Raw genomic sequence first — 17,543 nt, forward strand, 5'->3', positions numbered from 1 at the left:
CTTTTCTGTTTATATAAACTGCAAACGAATACAATATAAATGTAACAAAAATGAAAACAACGCTGGTCTCGTTCAAAGCGGGATCAGGACTATTCGGATGGCCTATTTCTGGATAAAGTGAACACCGTTCAGACAAAGACAATTCGGACACTGTGCTTCCCATAGAAAGCAATATATTTAAACAACAACTTTCATGAACAAAAAAACTTTGTATTTTAATACTGAACAAGTTTTTTTTTATCACAGGTTCGCTATAACAGTGACGAAAAACACATTACAATTCAAATATTTGTGCATATTGAACAAGAAAAGGTATCATATGAAACTGATGAAGTTTCAAATTCGTTTTGAAATAAACGAAGACAATGATTATTGTTAAGTGTACAGATAATTCGTAGAATAATCGCAAGATTCTGAACGTACATCTGTTAACATGATAAATTACTTCCAACTTTGTACAATACAGTAACAAATATTCTCTTTGAAACAGAAGACAATATGAGATATCATAGTCCAGTCAAGTTTGCTAACAGAATTATTGTTTTCAAGAATACCATAATTTTCACTTATAAAACATCAAATAATGCTGCCGTTAAAACATAAAAAAATCTTTAACTATGAAACTTCGCGTTCTTTTAACCAAAAGCAGATAAAGGGGAAAAACACTTTATTTCAAACGCAAACGGAGATCAACGGTTGATCATTTTCAATAAATCGGAATGTCTTGAATTGGTGCAAGACTCCATTAGGTTAACACTTTTAAATTCTTCAGACACCGTACATTTTAACGACGTATTTCTATCCGAATATTGTTATCCGAAAAAACACTCAATACGAACATTTCTACCCGAAAATTCCAACAATATTTTCAACAGATGAAATTCATGACGCTCATGACATGAATATTCTTAGCCTTCAGTGTCCCTCTTAACAATTAAAATACTCAACATTGGGCACATTTCTAAAATTATAATATTGTTAAATTTGAAATGATAATCACAATATACTCTCGTGATTAAGGTCTTTCATAGCTCTGTTTACTTCAAGGATCCATTTCTTAATCCAGTTAGATTTCTCATCGTCCATTAACTCATTTTCTTTAATGTATTTATGTACGTCATTATACGCGTACGAATCGTTCACATTCCGCCATGTTTTCCATGTTCTAGCCGAACCACTCCTAGCTTTGGAACTACTTTCATTAGTTACAGATAAAGGATTCGGCGTAAGCTTATCTTGCTCCATTTTTTCATGCGACACTTCAGAAGGGACCTTTTCGTTATCCACCGTTACTGACATATCATTTTTAGATGTTGGCGTTTCCCTTAATGGACCTACTTGTCTGCTTACCCGGTTATGTTCCGCTTCAAATTGATGATCTACTTCTTGTTTTAATTTCTTAATCTTTTCCCGATACTGTTCTTCGTGCCATCTGCGGAATTGCTCTATTTTCTTCCTAATTGAAAACGATTCATTGCCTTTTTCGCGTGACTTATCCCGCTTTCTTTCTGCTCTTTGGTAAAGTCCCATTTGATTGCTTTGTATTGTCAATTCCCTGATATCAGTGTTACCCCGAAAATCATTCTCATTAAAACTATTGCTTTTTCTACCATGTCTTCCTCGTGGTCTTCTATCTTGGGCCGGTGAATTACTTGTCGGATTCTTTTGAAGGCTTGTGAAAGTTCCTTCGTGATGAATTTCAGGTTCATGTTTGTATTCAACTACATTCCCTGAATATTTAGAGAGTTTAGAATTTTCTCTAGCTAGTGTTGTCGACGGGTCTATATTTGTAATTTGTGTATGAAGCACATAGGGAGTCGCAACGTCACTAATCCTATTCACATGAGACACATATGGAGTCCGAATGTCCTTCCGTTTGATCGGATGATTTATAAAATGAATGTTTTCTTTCCGTTCTTGTGAAAGGCTGCTACTTATAGTCATATTTTGCTGTGGCGATCCTGGTTGGGCAATTGGCGGCAAGTGAGCGGTTTCATCGTTTCGTGATAGGATTTTCTTCGCGAGGTTGGATCTACGTTTTATTGCCATTTTTGTGCCTTTACTTCCGGCGGAAACATCAATTGTTCTATGAGTATAGTCCGGATGATGGGTTGGAGACACTAATCCATCATCATTTCCCACCGCCGTGTATTTGAGCATCCTTTATCATCTAATTCAAACGTATACTGAATGGTTAAAGTTTTTGTTTTTCAGTCTGGAAGTTTGAAACAACTGTATGATTCATATGATTCAAAGTTTATTAGCAGATAAATCGCTTGTATTAACCGTCTGTGTTGTTTGCCATGTCTAATAAAACGTCTTCCATATAGAACTGACGTGTCCTCCAGGTCCAAGTTATAGGACTTATTTTTGTTAAATCAGATCTGAAATACACAAAAAAGTATTCAAAACAACAGTTCAAAACTATTAATTTAATTACTTAAAATAGATTTTTTCATCAAACACTGTTCACAATTCGTTTCTTAACTAATTAACAAATTTAAAAATGTATATGTTTTAATATACCTTTCCGCCTCCTTTAACAAAATAGATTGTGACATAAGTGTTAGGATATTATGAAATGCGACACCTAAACTTATACTTGTTTTAGCAAATCATAGCATAATAACTGCAGTGGGTCACTTTACAGAAACTATTTTCTATTTGTGGTCGCTAATATCGTGAAAAAATAAAACCAAACGAGCTCTATTGTGAAAGACGACACCGAAAATTTATTGTATGGTTGGCAGGCAAACAAAATAGATGGACCCACACTGTCAAATTTCGATCCTGGTTTTGTAAAACGTAAATGGTAAATCAGCAATTGTAAAATGCTAGATATGTAATATGGGCAACTAAACAGAACCCTTGTTTTCTATTATATCCATTGTATTTTACTCAAGCGAAGAAAATGGCTAATTTAATATGCTTTGTTTTATATTCATGTAATGCGTCAAAACAAAGGTTTTGGAGTACAACTTTCGATATTTAAACTTTTTTTCTTCTTAATAACTGGTAAAGTCATTGTTTTAAAAAAGGTTTAATTTTAGTACAACTTGACTTGTATTATAAGGATCAAACCAGGAGGGCAATAAGAGAAACGTCCGCCCATGATTAAACTAACTTATGTTTAACCATGCATGCATTAATGTATATAGAATAGAGATCTGCTGATTTTACGGTCTAAAGTTTGTCTACTATTTGTTGTTGTTGTTTTTGTTTACTCAGTTGCTATATGAAAATAAAACAACAACAAAAAAACCGTGACCGTTGTCTAACGTCTTTAAACTTTCAATGTTTAAACGAAAGAATGGTCTCCTTTATTAATTTGTTTGTCCACACATCAATTCAATTTTTCATTTGCTCATTTTTCATTTATTCATTCATTCATTCATTCATTCATTCATTCATTCTTTCATTCATTCATTTATTCATTCATTCATTTATTTATTCATTCATTCATTCATTCATTCATTGATTCATTCATTGATTCGTTCATTGATTCATTCATTTATTCATTTATTCATTCATTTATTCATTTATTAGTTTATTCTTCATTTTTTCATTCATTCATTCATTCATTCAATCAATCATTCATTTTATAATCATTTATTCGTCCATTCGCTCAATCATCGAGCTCATTAATCACTCAGATAAAGAATTATGAATCCATCATGGTTATGAATTCAACAATCATTTATGAAACCGATTGTTTCGTTAAAAAAATAGTTTTCTTTGGGCGCTTACAAAACACCATAATTATACGATCCTGCTTTTAAGCTTGGTGACTGTTAAATATGTAACATTTTATAATTATGTGAAGTCCACGAAATTTACCTGATAATTTTATACTGACTTTCATGTTGTTTTTGATCTTTTCTTGCTGTTTTGTTTTACTTTTTATAAGTAAACTTAATTTTTTTCTATGCATTTAAGAGAATAGCATCTTACTAATTATGTTGTTCTTCAAAAGGATATAGTTTATTCATCAACAGTTAAAAGATACACGTAACATAGTAGTGATAACGGTTGCATTTCACATTATAAGAATTATAAGCTCATTTTTGTGTAATGATAATAATAATAATAATGATAATGCATTTGTATCTCATTCCCTCAAGTCAGGTCCAAATGTCAGGGAAGCTTACCAAAAGGAACTACTTTTCTTCGTGAATAATGTATTCTTACACGAACTCTACCTTGCAACGTACAGGTGTTTCTTGATAGATTTAAAGGATTATCTTATTGATTTTGTATCATTAGTATCGACTGATTTGTTAATGTTTTTTTTTTCTTTCATGGTTTAGATTCCACTAGATACATTCTAGCGCACAACTTGCAGCTGTCGTGCAATAGACATATGAACGAGATTTTAGAATTTATTGGATTATCTCCCTAATACTTTACGGTGATTTCTAATCCTTCACCGTGATTTCTTATCCGTTGGTTTTTGTAATAATCACCTGCATTATATAACCCTACTGCAGGTTTCTCACAGACTAATTATGGTTATAAAACATTCTGTAATCTCATTACGCGCTGGAAGATTTGTTCAAAGATTATGTTTTATTATAAGATGTTATTTAGGATCAACTCGAAATGCAAATTATCTAGGTCAATCTTAAGACTAGTTAAAAGGGTAACAGGTGATAAATGTTTAATATCATAACATGCTGACTTTATTCAATATTGAACTAGAACTAGACGGTATTGCCAGTAAAATGGGGCTTTGGTAAGTTTGTGGTGCCTGCGTACTTCAAATAATCAAAACTGCTTTTCAGGGCAGCGTGTCCCTGAGTTGTTTCAGTTTAAACACTCAACAGTTTTATGTTATGATGACTCTAAACAAACTTTAAGCTTACGAAAGCGGAACCTTGATGCCTGAAATATAGTTCTCTGAGTTGCACACGATGACAAAGTCCGAAAAGTAAAGACCCTAAAGTCTTGCAATAGAGGCAGTGTCATTAAAAATATAAAAAAAAATATCTGAATTGCTGAAATGGTCTGTAGGTCTATTGGAACTTATTGTATAAATATCTAACATCAGAGGTTTAAAATGAAAAATCCTGTCAGACATACATATTTAAAGACTAAGTCTAGTTTAACAGGAATGATTTAGAGCAAGGGAGATAATTCTAGTATACATTGTACACATTTGATTTTGAAGGAATTCCACTGAAGCCTAAAAGGATAAAATTTGAATTTCTTACATAAAACATTTATGACAAAGATATGCGAAAGACAATTAAAAAAATCAGCTCTTAAATAAATGAAACGGTCATACTTTTGTGCTGAGAGAAGCTTTTTTGAATGTTGGGTCATTTTCACAATTAGAACAATTATTCTGGAATAACGGAGAAATCGAATGATCTGAAAATTGCACACAAGATAGTTCCCTTGACCTACATCAAATGGAGCATTAATCTCAGAAAATTATTCCCAGTCTGTCATGTCAAAAAAAAACTCTCCTTTAAGAAGGTAATTTTCTTCATTTGAGCCGCGTCATGACAAAACCAACATAATGGGTTTGCGACCAGCATGGATCCAGACCAGCCTGCGCATCCATGCTGTTCGCTTTCAGTTTCTCTACTTGTTATAGGGTTTGTAAGCGAACAGCATGGATCCTGATCAGACTGCGCTGGTCGCAAACCCATTATGTTGGTTTTGTCATGACGCGGCTCATTGAATGTTAAACGTCAGATTAAAGATATAGCGTAACAATCATACAAAGTTGAAGATTTACTCTCATATATTGTCAAACGTTATTGCAGAAAAATAAATTATGTATACAACGGCTTAGAGAACAAAACTTTTCCATTTAAATATTGACACTTCAATATAGAGACTTCTTATTAGAGTTGTTACATTTAAATTGAGAGAAATATGGTACGTTTTTCCTTGAGTTCAATAGAGTTTTACAAGTAGTATAGAGATTATCTACTTTGTTAAAACTTTATTTGCAGGATAATACGAAGTAGGTTAAGAGCGGGTTTCTAAAATTATAAGAATATTAAGTGTTATTGGCCACAATTATTATAAAATATTATAAAAATAACCACAAGGTTCTCCTCGTAGCGAAGATGTTGGTTTTTATTTAATACTTAAAACCAAAACTTAACGAAAGGTCGTTCAACTACACTTTGATTATGAATGGAATAATAAACGGACGATGACTTGCATGAATGCTATCTTTTTAATCAGAAATATAATATTTTAATGTCTTTTTTATTCAAACGTTCGATAAAAATTTTATAATTTATTCAAAATATCGAATACATGCCAGTACATTAAAAACGAGGTCACAATAGTTATTAATGTAAAAGAAGTAAGTTTACGTTTTAAAAGAGGGTCAAAAATATCATATTGTTTGCAATAGAGTAGACCCTGTGACTTGAAATATATAGCATACAACAATCGACAAAGACGGGCGCGGAAGCCATACTGATTCTTTGCTTTGTCTTTAAAGGCACATTATTCCCCATAAACGAATACAATTTTCCTTTTTTGTTAGAAAGGGCACTCGTGATTTTTATAACATTTAAATTATGGTCGTTGAGCATGTGTGCTGCTTATCACCAGAAGAAGACAGGGCTGTATGAAAAAATATTTGTCATTAAATTAGCGATATATACACAAAACAGTATGTTGACTTCCATACAAGATACATATTCATTATAACTCTACAAATTGCCAAAAATAAAGCAACAGAGGCAAACTATTATTTAGGTAATTGGTTTATGAAGGTTTAACAGGCTTCCAAAACTATGAAAAGCTTTTGAAAATTAAAAAATAACATCATTTCCGGGAATGCTGTACCTTTACCTCGAAACATTTTTTTTGTTTTTCATTAGGGCAATAGTTCAGAGTTTATTTGATTTTGGTACTGTTCGCATATATATCACAAAGTACACATTCACTCCTTGATAACAGCAGTACATCATGTAAATACAAACTACATTTGAGGCGCGTCAAGACAAAACCAACGTAATGCGTTTGCGACCAGCATGGATCCAGACCAGCCTGCGCGTCCGCGCAGTCTGATCAGGATCAATGCTGTTCGCTCTCAGTTTCTCTACTTATAATACGGTTTGTTAGCGAACAGCATGGATCCTGATCAGACTGCGCGGATGCGCAGGCTAGTCTTGATCAATGCTGGTCGCAAACGCATTACGTTGGTTTTGTCGTGACGCGGCTCATATTTTGATTTAATGATTGATCTAGCATTAAAATGCATTGAAAATTCAGTATTCACAATTAAAGGTATGATAGAAAATAATATTTGATGGTTTGTTTGTACTTTGGTTGAACTATAGAAAGCAATTTAATATTGGAATGGATTTACATTATCATAGGTTTTGTAAAGGTGATATTTAAAAAGTCATGAGATTATTTTAACTATATTTTTGTAAAACTAATAAAACTAATGTGCAGTAAAATATTATCTTATTGAAAGTTTGACAAAAGTTTGACAAAAGAGGAGACGTTAGTGGAAATCATTTTAAAGTTGAACCAGATGCCATAGGACACATTAACATATGTATATGTATGTATATAATTGACAGGTCATGAGGTTCAGGTACTAGACTACGTCATTAGTATAGAATCAGACCTGGCTGCACATCCGCGTCGTCTGACGGACCCGCAGCTACATCCTGCTATATTCTAAGTTATCATTTTTTATATTGAAACACCTATAAGTATTGTTCAATAAAGTCAGTAGCATTCCAAATATGTTTAACCCTCTTAACAGTACACATAATCTATCACAAAGAAAAGAAAATAAAACATCAATTATTATGTATGTGTTATGTACTTTGACATTTAAAATTGAGTTAGAGACTAAAATTATAATTATGCCCTCTATGCAATTTAAAACCAGACATAATTTCGACTTTAAAGAAGCATGCCTACAGATTTGTATTTATTTTGATGGAAAGTCGGAAATTGTTCCGATGAGTAAAAAAGTAATCGACAAATGTACAAATAATGTTATTTGACCTAGCTTAAGGGTTACACACTATCTAGAGAAAAAAGTTTTTAGTTTCACTAAAAATACAAATGTATGTAGAAATGGCTATTTTTCCGTTAGTAACGGGCTAATAAAAATAATCTGTCACAAATAGCATGATGCGATCAAAGTTCCTCCTCCAGAAGAGTCAGCTAGTATTAATTTCAGACTTTAAATATTTTTCTAACCTTGTTCTGAGACTTTTATCTAGTTGACGCTTAACTATTAAGTATGAAATTTGAGTCCGTCATGCAAAACCATGGTTCGCCAGCATGTCCAGACCAACCTGCGCATCTGCGCAGTCTGATCAGGATCCATGTTGTTTGCTATCAGTTTTTCTACTTGTAATAGGTTGGTAAGCGAACAGCATGGATCCTGATCAGACTGCGCGGATGCGCAGGCTGGTCTGGATCCATGCTGGTCGCAAACGCACTATGTTGGTTTTGTCGTGACGCGGCTTATTTTATCGTCACGTTAATTTCATGTGTACACATTTTTTTCTAATCGACATCGTAAATAAATATAAATCGTAGATATAATAGGTTCCGTAGAAAAAAAATACTATCCGTAAAATATATCGTATTTATTATAAAGCCTTCGGAGGATCAATAGTTAACAATGATAAAGGTATTTTGTATTCATAACAGTTTAACATGATGTAAATTCAATACGTGAAGATAGAGTAATATAGCTAGATAAATAGATCTGGCCACCGTTCAATCAATCTTAAATAAACTCTTTTTTCCCCATTATATATAAAATATATAAATTCAACTTTTCGTAAGTTCAATAGAAAAATGCGTCCATCACCGAATCTTAAGTGCAATAATTTATCTTGTTTATAAATTTAAGCAAATAAGACTAAATGGACCTTTGCGAGCCTTTTTTTCAAGTTCAGACAATTCAGTGCTTTATAAAACTGCTTAATATGTATTCAATGTATTAACAAAAGAAATAAATTTTGCATTAAAAAAGCACGATAAATGTAATATGAATTATTACTAATAACAGTTCCCAAGTCTAGAAATTAAATCGAAATTACCCAATTAAAAAAACATCAAAATTACAAACGGAATTCATCTTGTTTCATTTGTTAGTTAAAGGGATTTTAATACTTGAACCTTTGCTAAAGACCTTCTATGAGCCTTCTGTTTTCCCAACAGTATAAGGAGCTACTAAAGTTCAGTGACGTAAGAATATACGTCATGACTTCACCCTTATTACAAAACGTTATAATGCCCGATATAAAGGGGGGGGGGGATGGTCCTTGTTGCATGTAGCATTGTCACTTTTCTGAGAGAGTCGATTCGAATAAGTTTAAATACAACCAAGAAAAATGTTATTTTTAACTTTCTGTTTCCATTTTATGATAATATTCAGTTTTAATATATAATTTGCCAGGGACATATTTATGTGCCTAGATTTGTTAAATAATATAAAAAAAACAGGAATAACACAAACATAAGACACATGGAATTATCGGAATTATCATTCCCATGTTTTGAGACAAATAAATAAATAAATAACCCATGAGGAAAATTATTTCTTTTTAATATATTGATACTCATGTACATTTAATATTTATTCATCACCGATTTTCTGACCTCAAACTGTAAATGCCACCTTACAACAGCTATACCCCAAATCCCTGCCACCTGCTGCCCCTTTCCGTTTACCCGTCCTCTCTTATTTCCGACCCTTTTTCCACATTTTTTTGTATTTAATGTAAACATTAACACGGAGGGGCATATTGTTCAATAAGTTCAAAGTTTACTTTATTTTGTTTCTTTGTGGGAACAAACATTTTTCCATATACCCACACACATGATTACATTAAAGGTTTTTCTTATGTTTAATTTCCGTAAGGAGTAATCGAAAATCTATTATTTGATGTCAAGTAGTCAAACAAGCTATAAACATTTGATAAAATGTTGCAAATATTTTTAAACAAATGGAGGCATACGAAGTCAAAATCTATGTAAATATTTGTTCAATCCATTTCAGCAAATAAATCACTCGATTTTTCCAATCTATAAACATCTACAGTGAGAAAGTTTGGAAGTCTTTTTTGTATATTTTAACTTACTTGAATTTAGTTATATTCCACGACATTAGTTATTCAAGTTTTATAAATCCACAAAACCCCGTTAAAAAACCGCACATTTTTTGTTTATTAATATTCCGTCCATGTAGTGAACTTCACGGTGATACATTTTTACGTGACACCGTTTCATAATAATCTCTTCAACACTGGTCGCTACTTAAGGTTTTAAAATACATTTAAGTCTATTTATCGAATCAATATAATATTGGTCGATGTAAGCTTAGATTAGTTATTAACGCTTTTCTTCGTGCCCATAAGCACGAAATCTAAAATTTTCTCGATCAGCGTATTAAAATTCAGTTAAATTAAATTTGACAATTGGTTTATTTAACTGCCGCGGTATTAATTAGCGGCGATAGTTTGTATTTAAGATAAGGCCAGTATGAAGCAAATTGTAGCCCCTTTTGGTAGATCTAGTTTCCCCCGATTTAAATAAACATTGTTAGAATGTAAATAGGTTTATCAAGATGGTGTTAACGACTGAACTAATTTGAAAGAAAGCTTTTAAACTGAGAAGGGTAATTTTATGTATTGAAAATTTTAGAAACAAAATATCATGAAGATAATTCTAATTTATACAAATAAGAAAATATTTAATATTACAGACAAACCGGTTTAGTAAATGCACGATTATATACTAGAGTAATACTAAACAATAATTATCTTAATGGATATGTGATGTTAAATTACATCTATAATTAAAACGACGACACTTATAGTTAATGGCATGCATTGAATAAGGACTAATAAACAAAAATTGAAATGCGTCATTTTAAAGGCCCATCATGCATCAGAATTACTTTAATTTTCATTTCTCAAAAACTTTCTTGTTTTTTGGCGTGCAGCGATGGATTCCTTAAAAAAGTTTCTCATTGATTTATTAGCCTATGTATACATCTTTTCCTTCTGTTGCATTTTTATTTTTCAATCAGTTGAGTTATAGTGAATAAGCATTTTGTATGGGTGTCAGAATATTTCTTCGTTTGTGACATTTTGTTTAAAAGGTAATTTCACATTCAGCGCGATCTCCTTCCGATAATAAGCAACGTTATAAAACTCATGTTTGCCCTTTTTAAACAAGGAATAATTTATTATGTAAGAGTACTGGCCTCTAAATCTTGTAAGCAAATGGTCCAACAATGACCAAAACGAGAACATTTTTAAGGAAATGTAAAGAGTTTTCGCTATGTTTTTGATGTCCAAATTTCATAAAAGAAATGTTTGTATTATTTACACGTTATTTTCAAAATTAAAGAATCGCAATGAAAATGCATCAAACGGGCCTTAAACTTTAGATATGACGTTAAATATCTCGCCTTTGGTAAAAATTGTGAACAAGGTAATTAGCACTGTGTAAAAATGTGTTTATTTCATTCTTAAGGCAACGCTATCAAATATCGTATAGTATTCTTCTTTTTTAAACTCGTAAATTAGGAACAAATGTTTTGAAGTCATTTATAATTATCATATTGAAAATCAAAATACCACACAAGGCTTCCGAAATACCTGAACAAATATCAAGTAGTTGCCTGACGGTTATTCATGACTACAGTGGGGGAAGAAAAATTCGCATTCTTTTCTCCGTTTTCAAATCTAACCATTTCTTTTACACTAACGGAAGGCAGTCTGCAAAGAACTTATCTCAACGTCGCGATAACCCTAAATAAATATTTAAACCGCGGATTAATACATGCTATTACGCCTCTGGAATAACGACGTTTCTGCTGGAATATTAAACAGAAAGACCTTGTTTATTCAGTGGTTGATTTGTCGAGGATTAGTGTTGTCACACGTGAGCAGTATCATATTCATTGAAATTATCCCCTTTGTGTATATTTTTGACCCCTAGGTGGCACTTACATGTCTAAAATGTGATCTTTAAAGGCACACGATCATTATTAAAGCAACATTGTTGCAAAAATGGAATTCATGCTCAACGACATGCTTGAGTGTAAAACGTTTCGGTATCATAAATTTATCCCTCCTGTAATACATTTAACGACATCGATACAATTTTCGTGGTTCTTTGTAGGCAAGGTCATAAGACTATTACCAATTTTCGTAAAATTACGGTAAGTTTTTCGTCATTCATTTGATGCTATGTAATTTAAGGCTAATGGCAACGAAATATCAGGACAAAATCCGAGATTTGATTGAACACGTATTTTGACGAAAAGTACGACTGATATTTGCAAGTCGATCATGGTACTATGTATTGGTAGATGGTCCATTCTTTATATGTAATATACAACATATAATGTTTTATATGAGCCTTCGAATTCATTGCAAATCTGTTAAGATTAACATTGAGTAACATATGTAGATATAACATGCAGCAGGTTCTCTCTTTTTTCATAACAACGTTGCAAAACGTTTATTTATCAATCTGTCTGATCAACTTTATTAAGAAATCATTTGAACGAATATGTAGAAATCAGAAGTAAGCAGCTGATAAGTCTTACAAACTTCTTTTTCACCAAAGGAGAACAACTAAATCTGAACATTTCTGACACTTATTTCTCCACAAACTGTCTTTAACAGACTTTATTTAACTATTTGTTTTCGTATTTTAACGTCACATTGATTTGGATAAAAAGAGGAGCAAACAAAAAGACAGTTGTTTCAACACCTCCTGTATACTGTTTAGGTTAAATCCGGTTTGGTGTTGTTTTTGTTGTTTTGTTGTTGTCGTTGTTTTTCTATTTATTGTTTGTTTATTTTTTTTGTTCTTTTCTTCTTCTTATAAGTTTCTACCTATTTTTAGAAGATGAAATATTGCATTTGGCTATGACGTTCGGGATTTAGAGGCATTTTAAGTGACGAAGCGGTTTTAGAGAGCGTTTTGTGAATCATTTAGTCTACATCTTAAGCTTTCAAGAAAAATATATCTTAAGAAAAAAAGAACGTAAAAAGTGTAGACATAGAAAACACAGTTTGATAGATCATTATACTGGTTTAAATACATTATTGAAACGTTATCTAAAGCTGCAATAGTAAAGGTTATTATTTTGTTCAAATAGAATCTAAATTGATTTAAATGCCCCCATTACAGGTATGAAATTAAAAGACATCGTTTATCTACTTGATATAAATCTTCACAAAAGATTGTTGAAATAAAAAATAAAAAACATAGACACTTATGAGAATGGTGGCGTAAATTACTAATTTGCAATCGGTCGGATCGATGATTAAAAAACCTATTTTGTTGGCTTAAGTGAATAGCCGTTTAAGAATTTCGATAAAACTGGTGTCGAATTTCTTGATCGTTTTATTGAGTTATTTTGAACTCATTATGTAACTGATACAAATAAGGGGCGGAAAAGAAACAAAATCAATTCAGGTCCATTGAACTCTTGTAAATAGCATATGAAAGGTAAGAAAGTAAAAATTGTAAGAAAAATATATCAAAGGGCGCCGTGTTAATATTCCTGAAAGTCTTGCGGCATATTTTTAAGAAAATATAATGGAGTTTCTTTCAATATTTTTTGTATCTCTTAGGTATTCAGATACATGTAATTGTAAGCGAGCTGATCGGATTGCTATTGTCGAGACATCTAAATTAAGTAAAGGCTTCTGACGATACCAGTTTAAAAAAAAAGAAAAGAAGATATATCTGAGAATACTTTTTATACAAATTCCTGCAAACTTTGTCAACATTGAAAAGGAATACATAATTCTAACATGTTTATTGATGTGAATATAAACGCTAAATATAACGCAAAAATGATAAGCTTAAAGATTTTTTTAACAATTTTACTTCATATATTTTAAAGGTCACCACAACACTAATTAAAAAAAGATCGAAAGGTCACGATATAAAAGCATACACGGTTATCGAAGCAAGGGTTAAGTCGATTAGCCGCTCAAAAAAAAAGTACTTAAACATTTAGATGTCAAAATAAATGTAACGAGTAAGAAAAACGGTCATTTTTTGATAAAGAACGTGTAACCAGAAACTAAACTATGGTGGCTTATTTGTGCCATATCGTTGTCGCACTGTCGTCTTGTCGTGCTGTCTCTAGCGAAGCACGCCAATCGGCGCGTTGTCGTGCGGCGCGTTGTCGCGATATCGCCTGGCTTATCACCCAATCTTTCGATTTGAGAAGAGCGACAATGTGACATCGCGATAACACGCCGCACGACAACGCGCCGTTTGGCGTGCATCGTAAGCGACAGGACGACAAAACGGAAGTCCGACAACGCGCCGTTTGGCGCTTTGTCGTGCTTTCGCTAGCGACAACACGACGCACAAAGGCGTTCATAATCAGCCACCATATTCAAGCTCTTATCGAAATAAAAGCATGATATAACGTCGCTTAATGAAATAAATAAAAGTAAAAAATCATCCAGTCGCTTAAAGAGATAAATGTGAAAAAATCAGGCGCTTATTGATTATAACTGTAAAATAATAACGCCATATCTAAAAGAAGTCATTTATCAGTCATGCAGACATATGATTGTCTAGAAATGTTAAAAAAGGGTCATTCAGACGCTTTTCCGAAATGAAGTAAGACGTCACCAAGGGTTCATTGAAATTAAATAAAGGTAATTCTCGTCGTACGAGAATATCAACACCCTCCTTATTCCCGATTCCCCCACCCACTCATCGACGTACTTGATGTCCGATGTATATTTTTAACCAGTAAATTCCATCTCTAAGTGCAATCTTATATTTACAATGCAGCGCAGATTCAAATTATTTTTTATCAATTTAACACCCTCCCTATTCCCTACCCCACCCCCATGCACTTAACGACCTGCTTGATGTCCGATGTATATTTTTAATCAGTAAATCCCATCTCTAGGTATAATCGTATACGCTCGTATTTACAATATGCAGTGCAGTTTCAATTTATTTCTTATCAATAAATAATTCTTGTTTTTATAGCAAAGTGTACATGAGAATAAAAGTCTTACCGTAGATTAACTGAGACCACAACAGTGTGTCAAACTTTTATATAACATTTCCTATGTTGACCTGACCAACGATTGAATGTTTGGCAAGATAATAAAAGTATTTAATCCACTAAAATGAAAACTCGATCAATGTGTATATAGATTTGATTAATACACCGAATGTTATATCCTTTTCATTTAGGAACATGTTTTATTATATAGATAAAACATGTAAATGTTTTTGCACTACCTTGTGAAGAGCTCTTTAACTACAATTCATCATAATTTTAACGCCGTCTAATGCAAATATTTGACTATCTAGAACCAAAGTATAAGATCAAGGAATATGGAAAACGAAGCCCTTTCTCCAAAAACTGTTTCAGTTACTTGCACTTAAAGTGTTTTAAGGTTAAAATACCCTTTTTGAAAATTAACACTTGATCCTTGTGAAATTTACTTAACTTTTAACCGAAATATATCTTTAGAAAAAGAATGTTTCAAGTTTGATTCTTGTGAAATTTGATAAGACGTTTATAATGTAAAGTAATCATGAAAAAAATGGCAGTTTATAGTTTGATATAGACATTGCATTCCGAAGTGATTGTCATTTCACTACGTAGATATAATATGAGAGTCCGTGTGTCAAAATTACATAAAACAAACATTTATTACCGTTGAATTATTTTAAATGACTATCATTTTACCTTTCTTATGATAAAAACGAACATTTTTAAATGAATTTAAATTGATATTTCAGAGTGTTCTATCAATGCAGTTTAAAGCACACAGGTTACCTGTTCGGAAAATACCGGGAAAAGGAGATCGCGCATAGCTAGTCCAGTAACCGGAAGTAAAGGCGAAAAACAAGGAGCATTAGGCCGATAAAAAGCATCTCCATTAACCACCTGCATGGTTTTGTCTCTGGATCTTGTTAGACCATTAGCAGTTTTAAAATAAAGGGACGTGCGGACAAATATACTAAAATCATTATGAATTGAATGAAAATAAGGTCGTACCTACTGCAAGACATCTTCAAAATTAAAGTTAATAACAAAAATAAGAATAACAAAAAGCAGCCAGCGGGGATTGCCTAACAATTTGTTAGCTTACGTCAGTTATGGAAAGTGTGCGGGTTCTGCCTGTAGCCCATATATTGAATCCTCTATGAATACGGGGTCTGGTCTTAAAGTCGTTTTGCCCTTATATGTTGCCTATACAAAAGTCAGATGGAATTATCACTTACACTAAACTTCACGCTAATTTTTTAAGCATTATCTAACGCATTAGTTAGAGGTTTTTGGTTACAAAAATCGTCTCTGTCCGTTCATCCCGTTACAAAGAAATCTAATAACTCTTATAGATTAAGCAAAAGCAAGAAATGCATTTTTTTACCTTATTAATTTTAAATCCTTAAGTAAAGCATACGATCCGGCAATTTTGACTTAAATGCGATTAGATGATCAAATATAGCGTAACAACAATAACTTGTTGTCCGAGTACAAGATATAGCCCAGTCAACTGTGCGATATCTAAATTTAATTACCAAAACCAATCCTCACAACATGTTACGTCTACAACAAAATTATTACCATACAATTATTAAGAGAAAACAAGGAATTATAGTGAAACTTACCGTTTCTATTTTGGATAAATTTTTCCACTTTGTAAGCACTTTCAGCCTATAATTACCAGTAGTGAGAATATCTATGAAGTTAAATATCTCATAACTCGGCTATAATTATCTATAGCGAATTTAACCTAGCTATTATGTACAAAGTAATAAATGGTAAACAACAAAAATTTCACTCTTATAACAACCATTGTTTCGATCTATTGTTCAAAATCAAAACACTACCAGCGTCATAGAAATATCAGTAATTGTTATAGATCTCCATTCACCCGATATTTTTAAGCCCTTTTACTATTTCAGCTGCAATATAAAAAGGGGAGGTAAGCGAGTTTTACCAATCGGCCAATTTTCAACAAGCGTCGTCGTTCCTAATTGTAAAGAAAGACAACTCCGGAGGAGTGTGTCCGCTGCGATGCAATCACTTACTTCCCTTATATTAACGGAAACTGAAATTGTTAGGGAGAAAACTCGTTTTTTTCAACATGCAACCATTTTGTGTTGTATTTTCGCTTACATCTTAACGTGTATCAAACATAGAAAACAAAATGAAACAAGACTATGTCTTAATTATATTGTAGTAAAATCTTGCTTTTGTATTATAGACTTGTTAGAAATATTATTGTATTGCATATTTTACGTAAAACCCAGAAATAAATACAATTTTCCCTGAACAGAAGGCAACACTGTGTTCAAATAATAAGTTTATTGAAAGAATGTAAGATGCTAATCACGTAAATAAAACAGCGTTGAATGAACAAATATTTTTTCATAAAAGTTACACAAAGATAATGCCATAAATCATACAGCTAGGGACACTGTGAATTTCCTCAGGGAGAATAAGTTTGTCTTAATTATTGACTTGCCGGCGAAAAGGTCCTGATCTAAATCCCATTGATCACCTTTGG

The 17,543-nt window shown here is 32.4% G+C and overlaps 1 protein-coding gene across 4 annotated transcripts; it reads right to left on the minus strand.

Moving 5' to 3' along the window:
• Nucleotides 1–180: 180 nt before the first annotated feature.
• LOC132716757 (uncharacterized) lies at nucleotides 181–16,876 on the minus strand. Of its 4 annotated transcripts, none has more exons than XM_060700087.1 (2): nucleotides 16,642–16,876; nucleotides 181–2,384 (listed from the first exon to the last, which is right to left on the minus strand). In XM_060700087.1, the coding sequence occupies exon 2, from the start codon at nucleotides 2,158–2,160 to the stop codon at nucleotides 997–999; it is 1,164 nt and encodes a 387-aa protein (XP_060556070.1). In that variant the 5' UTR covers nucleotides 2,161–2,384; nucleotides 16,642–16,876; the 3' UTR covers nucleotides 181–996. The 4 variants fall into 4 exon arrangements, with proteins under 4 accessions (XP_060556070.1, XP_060556072.1, XP_060556069.1 ...); XM_060700089.1 differs by lacking the exon at nucleotides 16,642–16,876 and adding an exon at nucleotides 15,030–15,163; XM_060700086.1 differs by lacking the exon at nucleotides 16,642–16,876 and adding an exon at nucleotides 10,095–10,295.
• Between the last annotated feature and the right edge of the window lie 667 nt (nucleotides 16,877–17,543).

This window comes from Ruditapes philippinarum, unplaced genomic scaffold (assembly GCF_026571515.1).
Source record: "Ruditapes philippinarum isolate M1 unplaced genomic scaffold, ASM2657151v2 ctg900_1_1_1_1, whole genome shotgun sequence".
Lineage (NCBI taxonomy): Eukaryota > Metazoa > Mollusca > Bivalvia > Venerida > Veneridae > Ruditapes > Ruditapes philippinarum.